General features: G+C 43.9%; 1 protein-coding gene across 3 annotated transcripts in view; it reads right to left on the reverse strand.

The window, feature by feature from the left end:
- Positions 1 to 522: 522 nt before the first annotated feature.
- TECPR1 (tectonin beta-propeller repeat containing 1) overlaps positions 523 to 14,759 on the reverse strand; it is a 38,749-nt gene continuing 24,512 nt past the window's right edge. For 2 of the 3 annotated variants that reach the window (XM_030577630.1, XM_030577629.1), the window contains exons 14-25: positions 14,546 to 14,703; positions 12,722 to 12,849; positions 12,315 to 12,417; positions 11,526 to 11,622; positions 10,984 to 11,063; positions 10,419 to 10,475; positions 8,043 to 8,217; positions 5,991 to 6,126; positions 5,129 to 5,221; positions 4,142 to 4,248; positions 3,594 to 3,713; positions 523 to 2,621 (exon numbers count right to left, since the gene is read on the reverse strand). In XM_030577630.1, the coding sequence (XP_030433490.1) occupies positions 2,424 to 2,621; positions 3,594 to 3,713; positions 4,142 to 4,248; positions 5,129 to 5,221; positions 5,991 to 6,126; positions 8,043 to 8,217; positions 10,419 to 10,475; positions 10,984 to 11,063; positions 11,526 to 11,622; positions 12,315 to 12,417; positions 12,722 to 12,849; positions 14,546 to 14,703 (1,452 nt within the window). In that variant the 3' untranslated portion in view covers positions 523 to 2,423. The other variant, XM_030577631.1, reaches the window with a different exon arrangement.

Raw genomic sequence — 14,759 nt, forward strand, 5'->3', positions numbered from 1 at the left:
ACGTAGTATCAGGTAGCTAGTGGTACAGAGATCCGATATGAAGGGTATGCCTTCCCTCAGTAACTACTGCCCTGCTGTCAGCTATGACCTGCTTTTCACTGAAGCAAATTGCTAGGGTATTTTATTTCTTCCAGTAGTGTTAGCATTGTAGCTTAAGGCAAGTAGCTACCCCCAGTTTCAAAATAGTAGCTAGTGACAAGAGTTTCTCTTGGACAAATTCAAGGGAATTTCGCAACAGGAGCCTTTTTTCTGATAGATAAAGATTTTTCAAAATCCATTTCAACCTTCAATTAATTTCAGTAAAGTTATCCCACAGTTATGGAGCTGATGTACATTTTAATTTCATCTGTCACTTGCTACTTTAAGAAGACTTTCAGTGGGCAGAGATTTGGTGCTCACATAGAGATTTGGTGCTCACATAGAGATTTTATATTTTGCATTTGTTCCCTTAAACATCTTTTTGTTGTACAACAAACAAAATGGAGTTGGCAGTGCTGGGGGAAAAAAGGAGAAAATGCATGATTACATTAGTGTATATTTTATTGACTCGGTATTATATGTAACTCTTGCATTGGCAATGTAAACATTGGATATTCAAAAGGAAAAGTAAGTTGACCTTCTGACATTGATTATGTGTTAGTGCAGAGAAAAAGCAAACCTAAGAGTATATGTGGTAAAGCTATTAATGATGATTATTTGGAACAACTGCTATGTAACTTAGAGAACTGTGTGTAACCTAGTATTTATAGGAATTAATGCAAATAATGTCACTTATGACACTTCAAACCCACAGATGTAAAAATCAAACAATCACATATTGGAAAGTTCAATAGGTTAGACAGTAGCATGTTTAAGAATCTTTCACATTTGGACAAACTGTCTTGGCATTAAAATATCAAAATATATATATTAAATACAGGCAATAGTTACTTCTACAAATACAGTACATAAGACCATGCCACACTGCTATTCAATTTATATAAAAATAACTCCATATACAATCACACAATATAGGCAAAAAGAATGTAAACTTGCAGTGCTACCATTAAGAAACTCAGGGTGTGAGCCTGCTCTCAACATTCCCTTTGCATCAAAGTGTTCAAGATTAGCCCCTCAGCGAAAACCTCTCTAAGTTACAATGGATAAAGCCTGATCCCGTAAGTTGTGGAGTGCCCTCCTGAAACCAACAGGAGTTGAACGCTCAGCACCTTGCAGGAGATGATTGGCACCAAGCAGCATTGGGCTTTAAAATAAGAGAAGTTCAGAGGAGAATTTAGGATTAACTATAATTTTAAAGCAGGACAGAACTAGACCTTCTTTTGAGGAATAATGTACACTAAGGTGTTAACTCACTAGAAGAGCCAGAAATATGTTCAGCACAGATCACTTAGTACAAACTAACAGCAAAGCCCCATTCTGAATGCCTGCTAGTCTACGCTGACTTCACCGGAGTGACTGTCGCTCTCTACCACTATGAAATCGGGAATTAGGAATTTTTCCAGTCTCTTGCTAAAAGAGACTTGGACAAAGCATGAGCTGGGAGCCGCTGGAGGACGAGCTGAACGTGAGGCTAAAAAGATGATTTTTTCCACCTCATATTTGATACATGTAGAAGCAGATGCTGCCAGCCTTACTGAGAGATTAGGGCTCTCTTCCACAAGAGTTCTGCTGACGCCAGTGGGAGCACTTGTGAAATAAGATACTACTCAGCATGAGAACAGGTACCAGAAATTGGCCCTTAGTAATGTGTACTCCCTCCGCTCCAGTCCTGCACACAAACACTTATGCTCACGTGGAACATTACTGATGCAAGTAATCCCCGCTCAATGCGAGGGCAGCATTGAAGTCAATGGGCTGACTCACATGAGCAAAGTTAAGCATGTACATAAGTGTTTGCAGGATCGGGCCCCTAGATTTTACACTAGTGCAGTGACTAGACCTCTTTGTACACTAATCACCTATATACTGATACAATTTTTAAAATCCTCCTCCCTGCCCAAAGATGAGCAATACTACAACCGGAGAGTGGCGTATAAGATGAGTGAGTGTTAAGGGATGTAGGGAAGGGAATTAAAGACTTCTACAGAAAAATAAATGAGTCTGCAAAGATAGTCACATTCACACAGTTTGTGTAGCAGCTTTAAATAGGGGACAGGGCTATTCCTGTGGTTCCAAACAGCACCTTGTCTCTCTTGTCAAAACTGTGTCAGTTCTCTCAAGTCATACTCTGTTAACTTAGTGGTGGACGAATAAGTTAAATATTAAAATGCCCATATTGCAAATTCCATTTCTATAAAATGCATTAGTTTTATCAGGTTTTTTTTTTCTGAGCAGAAATGGGTTGAGTTTGTGTCCTACAGTTTGTTTTTCTTTAAATTACTTGGGGAAACAAGCAGCAGCCAGTGTACAGAGAACAGAAAATACTAACAATTAACAGCGTATCTGTCTACTTCTTGCCCTTCGTTAACCATCAAAGTGGTTTTAGAATGGTTTCCCTTTCCTCCATTCTCTCCATCTTCTAGATCCGTTGGGTTTGCCGAGTGCTCTTCAGAGGTCTCATAGAAAGCAGCCTTAGGAGCTTCAGTTGCATTTCCTCTGACTGTAATGTGCTCCCATCCACCCTACATGAGATTTTAATATAATTTAAAAGAAACGTCACAATTTGATTCAGAGCTTTGTTTACAGGAAGGTTTTTACACTATTTATTCTTAATTCCCTGCCAGGGGGTTAGTTCCCCCCTAGGTCAGCTCAGAAAAAGGACTCCTTATAAAATCCCGACCTCCTAGTATGTGCAACTCCCAGAGGGAGCTGGGTGCATACCTGCCTGGTCCACATACTGCTGGGGCTCAAATCCCCATGACTCCTATCTCCTGGATAGAGCATCTAAAATGGATGAGACACATGCTCAAGGAAAGGAGCAGGCCCGGACAAGGATTAGTATTCTGCATAATGGGGACTGGGTGAAATCCTGTCCGCACTGAAGTCAGAATTTTGCAATCGACTTCAAAGAGGCTAGGATTTCACTGAGACTGTTTAAATATCTGCACTTCAAACACTGCAGCAGAGAGTACTGCAGTGTCATGACAACGGAGGATAATCATGCACAGACCACGGAGAAGCTTTACTTTTTAAAATGCTGCCATGTTAATTGCTATATTATATTTAATTTGGCTAATCAGTTAACAACATTTTAACAGTGTCACTGAAGTCTTCATTAAAGAGTTTAATTTTGTGTCCAAAGCTCTCAAACTAAAAACCAACACTAGTTTAAAGATTCATATAATGTAAATGATGCACTGTTTTATACAGTAATTGCATAACACTTCATTAATTTTTTTTAAAAGACACAAATACATCTGAAGACACTATCACTTGACATGGAAATGTCTCCATAGTCAAGACAAGGAATGCTCCCATTTCTGAGTACAGGGCGCAAGACCAGTTTCCTGCCTTCCACAAGGAGATGAGCATCTATCCAAATTTTTGAAGGAGCCTGCTGAGACAGGGAGTGGATCTTCCTGTATAGGCCGTGCCCAACCACCTATAACTGTGTAGATACCAACTTTAGAGCAATTCAGTGCCCCAGCACTCACCCCAATGCCGTAGTCCCATGAGAGCCCTTTCGGTTCCAACGGTTGGACTCCTGTTCGATGACAGACTGTCCCGCAACTTAGGCTGTGGCTTCCCTGCACTTTGTCAGCTATCACCCAAACCTTAGAGAGAGAGAATAAATGTGTTTCACACACTGCTCTCTTCCCCTAAATGAAAACCATGACAATACCCGGCTCAATCACACCAACAGCTCCAATGACTGGATGCAGTGACCTTGCTTGGAGCAAAACATCTCTAATTTGGGCAGAGAAACCCAAACATCCCTACACAAATGAGACCCAGGCGCACAGATTAGCAGTGAAAACATTCCCACTGAGATTTAACAAGGAAGGTTTACAATACATGCTGTTTGCATAGTCTCAGTGGGACAGCAGGAGTCTGTGTTACCATTTCAGAGAGTTAATTTTCAGGTTGTCAGGATGCCAGCATGTGAATCACTCTTATGAGGGAAACAGGAGTAGAAACCAGTGTTTACTGATGATTTAATTATGTCATTCATAACTAGTGAAATGCAAAGTTAAATACATACCTGATCCAGGGGTCCCACAGAAACTTTACGAATATTATTTGAAACATGGTCCCAACTAGATCCTTGAGGGTAGCTTGGTGTGATTCCCTGACGGAACCAGAGATTACCTATAAATAGATCAATTAAATCCTATGAAGGGAAAGGATGGTCTTTTAGACAGAATTCAGGAGTTCTGCTTGTGTAGGATGAGCTCACTACATTAAAGCCATGAACTCTGCACTGTTGAGTTAAACCTCATAAGAGATCAGCAGTTAATGCTTCCTTATCTTCTATGGAATCTTGTTACACTTTTCACTAGTGTGCGGAACTTAATATTCTCTATTTACCCTATTTTGACCTTCCTGAATAATGGCGCACTCCCTAATTTGTAAAGCTCCTTGGGGAAAGGACCATGCATTATAGGTTTACAAAGATCCATGCACACCATTGGTACAGAAGTAATGCAACATGGAAAAGGAGTTCTCTCAGACAGGACACTGATTTAAAGGCTTGTTTCTTCTGTGGAAGGACCCTTTAATTTTATCTAATGACGATACACCAGTTTGTTTGCTAGGGATGATGTGCATGGTTCACTGCAAGGCATTCTTCCTGCAGATCTGCATGCTTTTGGGTTTCTGGCAAAGCTCCTCACATGCAGAGAGAGAGGTGATTTTCTTCTTTGTGACAATCCAACAAATATTAACAAAAAAAAAAGTCATAGATGCTGTGTCCATGTTATCTGTGGCACTAGCCATGTTGTATGTTACCAAATACAATCCTATGAGTCAGACAGTAATTACCTCACCCAGTCCATCACTGTGCCAAGGCAAGGCTATTCCCTCTAAACACTCAGAGGAACCGATCCTGAGGTGATGTAAGCCAGCATAGCTCCACTAAACTTCAATGGGGCAATGCCAGTTTACACTGGCGGCGGAGGTGGCCCTGAATCTTGTTTTAAAGCAGTCAGATCTCTGATTCATTTCCGAGTCCTTGTCATTTAAAACTCACCATTTTTATCTACCACCAACACAGATGTCCGTCCTACTGAGACTTGTTTTAACTTTTGTTTTGGAGGTGAAGGAATATGGTACCAACAATCTCCTAAAAGTTGGAAATAAATGAACGAGGCATTGAGAAAACAGCAGTAAGAAGAGTATTGTCATAGGCCAAATAAAGCTTTGTATTCAGACACCATGGGGGTAGCAGCATTAGAAATACCTAGCTACTCAAAGCATGGTGACTCACAGCAGAGGGAATCAAGAAGCTTTTCAGCCCTTCTGTCTATACAACATGACCAGCTGACATGAAAAGTGCTGGTCTCAATGTCAAGCACACCCAAAGCACTAATCCTCTCCATTTGAATTATGCACAGTGAGAATTCCTACCTCTTATATAGCACTTTTCATTGGTAGATTTCAAAGGAGGTCAGTATCATTATCCTCATTTTATAGATGGGGAAAGTGAGGCACAGAATGGTTAAAGTAAAGAGTGGGAACTTACTTCATGTAAAGCAATATTTTCTATCTACTCTAACCTTCTCAAGGGAGTTTGGCCTGGAAATTTAAGGAGGAATGTTGCTGACCCATGTGAAATGGCATTTCCTTGTGGGCAAGGTTGGTAAAACTTCTCTTGGGCTTCCAAGAAGTTACCCAGATACATTGCTAACAAAAAGAAACTCATCTCAAGGTTTTGTAAACATTAACTAACTTTTAAGAGCATCCTAAGCATATTAATATAAGTGAGGAGGAAGCTGTTTACTTTGCATTAGCCTCACACTCTTTGCAGTGGTGATTGAAATGTCACCGTCCTGTGCTCGTTTGGCTCACTAATCCTTGCTGTGAGAAGACCTGCTCAGTTCCACAGCACTCACCTGCAGGTTTTTTTGGAGACACTGAACCCCGGTAGAAGGTAGAGCCATCTCTCGCAACAGCCCAGACTTGGTGGAATGCTCCAATTGAGACTGACATGAAGGGCTGATCTGTTCCCACATGAAGCCATGATGTTCCCTAGTGAATGACAAAGAATGGCTTGGGAAATTCGCACCTGTTGCAGAACTGAATGACACAGCGTGCCGGCTGGCTGATCAGCACCTGATGGGGAAAAAAATCCTACAGAATGCAACTGGTTCTGAACCCTATATGACTTAACAGACAATGGCCCTTTCCCTGGTTTGTTTAGATTACGCTAGAGCACGGATGTAATCTTCCGTTCAATTCTATGGGACTTTTCTATAAGCACCTTATGCCTTTAGATGTACCTAACAGTACAAGTCTTGAAATAGAACTGGTAATAAAAACAGGAAACATTAGTGAACAATTTTTGGAGATTTTTTTTAATACTGTTTTTTTCAAAGTTTCGAGATGTCTACATTTAAATTTATATTAGGAAAAAATTTCTACAAGCTCTAGTTATGACTTGTGCAAAAACTGTGCACACTTGGCCCCAATCCCATAAAGCACTTACACATGCTTAACATTAAACATGCAAGCATCCTTCTGAAGTCAAAGGGAGTGTCACAGGGTGGCCTGGGCCCTTTAAGGGTATGTCTATACTGCAGCATGTGGGGTACATACCTGGCACCCTCCATCCCCAGCTCAGGTATGAAGAGCTTAGGGGAATAAAAGCACACCAGAACCTTAGGTTATGTACCCCATATGGTCTCTACACACCCAAACAGCACTTACCACATCTACACTACTATTTTTAGTGTCAGGGGTGGGGTCCTGTGCCCTCCTCGCTGCCAGAGCCTTTCCCCATGGCTTGCCCCCTGCCAGAGCCTCCCTCTGCCATCTGTAGCTACATGCTGCAGTGGGGACACAGCCTGCTTTTCACTGTCCTACACCTATCCTACATGCTGCCCCCAATGGGGTGCAGCCCAGATATAGCCTAAGAGGGTGCTGCTCCAGCCCACCTGTGCCTCATTAAGAGCCTCACAATCAGGCCTAATAGAGGGCAGCTGGCCCTGCTATAGAGCTAGAGGGAAGGCCTGGTTCAGGGACTCAAGTGATGTTTTAATGGACACCTGAGCCTTATTAAGGGGCAGAGGTCAGTCTGGCGACTGGTCAGGCTGGCTGCTCTGTGCCAGGGAAGGCACTGAACCAGAGAGGCTGCAGGAGAACAGTACTCCAGAGGAAATCAGGCTAGAGGCTGAGTTTTTTATACCAGAGCAGGGGAAAGACTCAAAAATCGCTCGAAAGGGGCTGGAAACACAGCCCAGCGGTAGGCTGAAGAAAAGGTTCTTCTACCTTTTTGTTTGTTGGGACTTCTTAGTTGGTTTCTTTGTTACCCCCCAGACGGGTTAAGTTTGTTTGTGAGGCAGCTAGAGGGCTAATCCACATCTCCAGCACTAGCCTGTCTGTGGAGTTTATTAAGGAACCCTGAAGAAGAGGGAAACTGAGGTACCCCTGGCCATGAGGGGGCACTTGGGTGGCAGCTGCTATTACAGGGATGCATAAGTACTTTAGCGGATGGAGGTTACTGTTTTGTAATCTCTATTATAGCCTGTAGGTAAATGTGAACCTACTATTAAGCATACTAGGCACAACAGATGTGCATGGCTCCTTATAAAAAACACACAGCCCAATACAAAGCCCACTGAAGTTAATGGAAAGGCTCCCATTGACTTCAGTGGGCTCTATATTGGGGCACAGCTTGGCCATGTTCCTGCCCTAAGCAGCTTAATATCTAAGTCAGATGGACATGCTATCAATTTGAAGAGAAGGAGCAGACCCCTCCGCGACTGAAGGGGAAGTAAAGTAAAGGGGCATTAGAGAGACATATGGGGTAGGTTAACGGGGGGTTTTACACAAGACAAAACCTAGTGAAGTGATTTGAGGGAGCACAGCATGTACATGCGCGCACACGCTACACACATGCACTTTAAATTCCACTTGTATGAGAGAGGCAGTAAGGAGAGTCTTACAGCTGGATTTTGCTGCGTTACTCCGAGTCTGCACAGCACGTCTCCCTTGTCGCTAACGGCCCAGAGTGCTATAGATTCTTCCTTGTCTGCCGCCGAACTAGGGATTATGGCGATGTCCCACAGGGTGACGGGAGGCACTTCCAGCCAGGGTCCGTTGGTGATTATTTTACATTTTCTAAAGAGAAAAACCCCACAACCCTTTAGGAGCATGCTCTTGCTGTCACTGAGTCTGTGCCCATGCTGCCAGAATAACTCAAACATAAGCGCAGGGGAAATCCCCAAATCCTTTCATTAAATGGGTACTATGGAAACCAGAGATACCATACAACTAATATTTTCAGTTTGAGAGGGGGTTGACACCAACCCGGTTTGTGTTTCCAGGTTGAGTTCTGAAGCACTAGACAGGATAAGGTTTATCAGGGTTTCTTTTTCAAGTGTAACTTAATAAAGAAAAAAACAGGTCCTCTTCGAAGTCTGTGCTGTACTCCACTTTGCTTCCTACTTGTCTAAACCTAGCCTAGAACTTCAGGATAAAGAAGAGCACTTCATCATGTTTGTGGGGGAATCCATTGCTGAGAACAGAACTCTGTAGCTGGTCCATTCCCTCCTCTGTACTGGCAATGGGAGTGACATCTGAACTTGATTCAAAAGGGGACTGTCTGAAGGTAACATGGAGCATCCCGAGAGAGGGAGGCATGTTTGTTGGCTAAGAGCTGGCAGCCATCCATTAAAGCAGTACAGAAAAAGATTCTCTCAATGGGCCATTACAGAAAGCTACATTGCTCTAGTTTCCCTAGAGAAATAAGTAGCACTGCAAATTAGGGAGGATGCAATAGACTGCACCAGCAGAATGTCTACCTGTACCCAGCCCAGGAACACAGTGAATTTCTCTCTCCTCCAACCCACAAATCCAGGATCTAGCCCTAAGCAATCCCCTATTTGTTTTCAGTTGTCATTTGTGCAACTGAAAGAGGAATGTTTGGGCTCAAGGCTTAGAATAACTGATGCAAGTTGAGAAATTTGGCATCAGTACTTAGTTCAATTTGTTACAGGACATACAGCAGAACCGTTTGTGGCCCCAGGGCCTCACTGAGCAGGAGGAAGAGATGCTCGAGGCCTAAAACGTTGGCTCTGCAGCCACAAAACAAGCACTAAACATCGAAGTCTTTAATTTGTAGGCACATAGCACCTCATTAGTACGGGTGTTTGATAGCTTAGCACAAGAAAGTGCATGAGGAAAACTAGAGTGATTCAGAATTGCCCCAGGTTCCCTTGGGAAAGAGCAGGGTGCAGGGGTGCTTCCTGCTCAAGGCAGGATACAGTGATGGTTTGGTTTTTTCTGGTTCCATCCAATTATAGTAAAGCCTGGCTGGGAAGTCAGCAGTTGCCTAGTAAGTAGGTGGTGCTGGTCACATTTATATTAGGACTCCAGCTGTAAGAAAGAGGGTTAAAGCCCTATTGTTATGTGTACTGTAGCACCTAGGAGCCCCAGTCATAGAGCATTGTGCTAGGTGCTGTACAAACAAAACAGAACAAAAAGACAATCATTGCCCTAAGGGCCTGCAATCTAAGCATAAGAGGCATGTGTTATACATGGTTACAAGCAACCTACTGGCTTGGCGGACTCTTAATAACATCTCCTGATCATTTAACCCCCATTTATAAAGGGAGCTATAAAAGGGTGGTCTGCCCCTTTAAGGGTTAGAGACCTGGGCTCTGCCAACCCTGGTTACTAAGACACATCAGAACGGGGTTTACCAGAGTCCCCTATAATGAGCAGTAAGTGAAGGAGGCTCAGGGAACTGGAGTACAGAGGCTGCTGGGTGAGAGTAGGCTCCAGCAGAGAAATCTGGGACTTGGGGAAGTGACACTATGGTAGGGAAGGCCCAAGTGTGTCCTAATAAGGGGATAAATGGCTTACAAAAGCTTGATTTCGAATTTTTGGTTTATTTAATAAACCAGAACCCGAAAAGGGCTATGAATGGACACAAGGGTTTGAGTTTTTGAAGAAGCCCCTTGATGGAGGATACTAGGGCAGGCTGCCTGTAGAACTGCAGTCCACGAGGGGATACTTGGGGCGATCTGTCCTGTGACAGGAACCGCAATATGAACTGCGACGAGAGGGCTTTTACCTAAAGATCTCACACAGTCACAATGGGAACATTGGGACACTTGTGTGCAAAGGCTGGGGGAAAAAATGCAATTTAAGTGGTTGCTAAAGCCATGGGCTGCCCTGCTGGAGATGGGTTCTTCAGTGCCCGTTTCAGTGCTGCTGCCCTTTGTTAATGGAGAGATATTTAAGGGACTAAACAGCTTGCTCTTAAGAAAGGAGCACGTCTGAATTCTAAACTTTATATCCAAAACTTAATCCCTTACCTGGCCCAGCGTCTTCGCCGTACAAAATCCTTCATCGTCTTGTGGCCATGGTAGGATCTGCCAAAGATACGTGGTTTTATGCAAGTTTGAGAGGACTTGGAAATACCCCACATTTCAGCAACAGCCTGTCAGTGCTGACTCCGCTTCAGCCCAGCGTTATTTTTCGTGCAACTGTTCTGTAAAAAGCTCTCCCTCACACCACATAGTGTTGTGAGGATACCAGGCATTGGCTTGCAACTGAAAACAACTATGTACCCTGGAGATTCCCCTGCCCGCTTTACAATACTGGCAAGCCCTTATTTTGCTGTGTGGGACTTATATTTCACCCCTCCTCCCCAAACACCATGGCCAGTAATACTTCAAATCGATAAAGTACTCAAACACTGATGGTTAGCAGCTCTCCCCCTCATTTTGCAAAGGGAGGAATCAAGGCACAGATGCCACCATTAAAGCAAAGCTGACGTGCAAATCAACTAGGTTTAATAATTGCGTGGTTGTAGCCAATCAGGTATTGGCCTGGCCCTGCCAGGCTAAGTTTATTAGGTACAAGAAGGTAACTCCTTACGCTGGGAAGTCCGCTGCATACTGCCAGCCTTCCCGATCAGTTCCACCGGAAATGTTAAAATCAATATACCAGTCAGACACCTAGAATCAGAAGGATAATGTGAACAGGAGCACAACAGAAAGTGAAGGCATAGCTGGGAGATAACCTTTTACCTTTTCTTCTTCATCCTTTGTATTGTAATTGCTTGTATGGAGTGTTCTGATACTATTTATATTACAACTTTGCCTGTTGAGAACACCTTCCATCCTGGGTCCCCAGGGACTTTAAAAACATTCAGAGTGGGATTCACAAAGGACTCAAAGAGGAATTGGATTGGGGGCGGGGCAATCAATCCTCTCAGCATCCCTAGGATGCAGGGAAGATCATCTCCATTGTACCGATGAGGAAATCTGAGGTTAAAGTGACACAGCAGGTCAGCGGTAGAGACAGGAATGGAACCCAGGTCTCCTGACACCTCCGTTCTGTGCCCAAGCAACTAGGCCATCCTTTATTATTTTTTTCTATTTTTTATTTAAAAATAATAATTTCAAGATAAAATTTACCCAAGACCACTGCGGGGATGGAGGTTTTGTGTTAACTTTTGTGCATTCTTGTAAGCCAGATGCGTCACTCCACATGTACCTGTCTGTGGGCAGCCCTCTGTAACACAAGAATAAGCGACATTGAGAGAAAGATAAAAGATAAAGCTCTTCACCTCTGCCTAGCACTTCCCACGTCCAGACACTGAACACTGTCTTCAGTCACTACACTCTCTTGAAGAAGGGACTGAAATGAAACAGGTTTGCTCTGCAGCTCAGTTGCCTGCCAAACACTGATCGAAGATCTCAAAAAACTGATTATTTTGCATTTAAAAACCAGGAGGGTGAATCTTGAGAATTCTGCTGCTTTTCAAAGGTTGGTGGAAAAACCTTTCCTACTCACCATCAAGAGATTTATTGACTTCCACTTCCACCCAATGTCTTTAGATGATTATTAAATATTGTTATTAAATGCAGAATCCAGCAGCCCCACTCAGGATCAGGGACCCGTTGTGCTTAGCACTCCATGACACCCAAGAAGACATAGTTCCTGATTTGAAGAGCTTACAATCTATTACCTTAATCCTTCAATGCATTGTTTGCAGGTAGGTTTTGTGCCTTCCCAGGGGTGTGCAACACATTGCAGGACTCGGACTACAGAGGCATCCTTTAATGAATACTGACAAATCTAGCCTCTCAAAGCCCATGTGCCTTCCATCTCAATTTAGCACTAAATGTTAGAGACAACATGTGAAATAAAAGTTTAAAAACACCCTGACATTTCTCTTGACCATTATAAACACACACACTTGCCTGTTGCTATATCCTGTGACTGGATTCCACCGCTGGTTCTCATAGATATAAACACATTTCACATCTGATTGCATGTAAATATTATCAGCGCTGCTGGCCAATCCTGCAGGCAATAAATCACTCTGATTAAAAGCAAAGTTAAATATTAAAGAAGAAAGTTGCTATTGTTTAAAATTTTGCCAGGTGGAACATTTATGCACTTTTTATTGCTCATTTTTGAGCCAAAGATACAAAGTTAAGATGCACAGCTTGCTTCCCTTGCAGAGACAGGATATGCCCATCACCTCATTCTACAGACTAGACCCAATACAAAGATGGGGGGATTGAAAGTTTTTGTTCTGCTGGTGTCACGCAGGAGGTTAACCAGGGAATGGATACACCCAGGTAGAATAAATGTGTGTCATTACCTTGAATGAAGCCGCCTCCGTATCCCCCAGTATAAACCCAGGCTGTGTGATCGTAACCTATGCCCCAAACTATGCCATGGCTATTACACTCTATCAGGCGGAGATGCCCTCCAATCTGACGCCAAAACCTGCAGGGAGAGAGAGAACATTTTACAGGAACTCCATAGTGGAGTCAGTAACAGCATGTGTTCCCTGCACCTCAGCCCTGACTAAGGGAGGGCAGGAGGCCAGTTCGGTCACTAGCTCATTGGGCCTCTGTCCAACGGGTGGGGAAGACGATTGATGCCAGTTAAGAATGCTCCTTTTGAGTGACTACTGTCAGGGAGTGGCAGCAGCTTGGCTATCTCAGCTGCGAGTTTGTAGCCTGTCAAACGCCTCATTTATGTGTAAATTTAACTTTGAATTTCCTGATTTGATCCATTGCATTTGTTTTGAACAGTTAGCTTTGATGCACCGGTGGGGATTTTCACTCGTTAGCTGTGGATATTCGCCCTCAGCGTACACTTCACCCAGAAGCTTTTCCTCTAGGAATTTCCTTGGTTTAATACACATGGATTGATGGTCCTAATATGGGACTGGGGAAAGGCAGGAGGCCAGAGGGGATTCCCTCACCACCTACAGGTGCAGTGTCTTATTTTCCACTTACTCAAGATGGACACCCATGTCTGCAGATGTGAAGAGGTGCACAGCAGAGGGAAATCCCTTCCTGGGGACCTGGAGCCCTGCAGGGTGTGGTGTGTGTGTCTAGGGAAGAGTAGGGAAGGCAAAGGGACTGTAGAGGAACATGCCAGTGGGGAGTCTGAGGGAGTAGAAAAGAAGACCTGCTTTTACAGATCAGGAAGTGTGCAGGAGTAGATAAGGGCACCAATAACCTGGCAAGCTTTACGGCCTCAGTGGAACCCCACCCAACTCTCCCTTCCACCGTTAAGACTCTGAGGGTATGGCTACACTGCAGCTGGGAGGTATGATTTCCAGCCAGCATAGACAGACTCCTGCTAGCTCTGCTCAAGCTAGCAGGCTAGAATAGCACTGCTAGCTACCTGAGCTCTGACACAAGGGATCAGGCAGGCTTGGACTCCAGCAGCTACCCTGAGCCGCTGTCCATGCTGCAATCATTCGCCACACGGCTATTTTTAGCATGCTATCTGGAGCTGAGCTAGTGCCAGTCTGTCTACCCACACTGGGAATCACCATGCCCAGCTGCCCTGTTGACGTACCCAAGGGGTTCATAATTCAGAAACACTTTGTGCAAGTCACTTCCGAATAGTAGCAAAAATTCTTCTTGGCCCTTAACCTGCCAATTTTGAGGCAGATTAAGGGCCTCTTTGCTTTTGGACTACAGTGGTCAAGGCTGCTGTATCATGCTTAGAATAGAAACCAAGCTGCTATCCTCACTAGAGAGCATCTACTGCCACTGCATGGGGGATTCAGAATTCCCTCACTTGGGTGCTATTCAAACCTCAGCCCTAATGAATGGAATGTTTCATTTACTTTAAAATGCCATCCACTAATTTGTGTAGGAGCATTTAGCACCCGACCCTGCAAGTCTTACAGGTCATCCCAATGAAAGTCAGATAGGAAACCTTGGAAGATCTGGCTCCTAACATGCAGCTTCAGCATATGAACATCAAAATGTAGCCTGAGGAAACTTCTTCATCTCACTTATGAAAATGAAGGCAACTCCATGTCTCTTCGTCTTCAGCTAACATCTACAGCACACAACGCGTTCCGCACAACAGACCACATAACTGTTGACATGGAATTAAAGAAAATTCTGGCTGCTTGAAATGCACAGTAGTGAGGGGAACTTTAAAACCTTCTTACATTTGGTCACATGGCATCACGTGTGATGTGGCCTCCAATTCAGGACTTGGCTCACTGACAAAGACGTCTCCTTTGCAGGTAACAGACCAGATAGCCTGGTGGGAGGGAGGGCCTTGAATCCGTCTGCTTTCACAGCAGGACATGCTCAGCAAAGCCAGCTACAATACAAGGAAGGAACAAAGAGCGAGGAGGTGCATTTCATGGTGTGAACAAG

The sequence above is a fragment of the Gopherus evgoodei genome, chromosome 10, assembly GCF_007399415.2.
Source record: "Gopherus evgoodei ecotype Sinaloan lineage chromosome 10, rGopEvg1_v1.p, whole genome shotgun sequence".
Lineage (NCBI taxonomy): Eukaryota > Metazoa > Chordata > Testudines > Testudinidae > Gopherus > Gopherus evgoodei.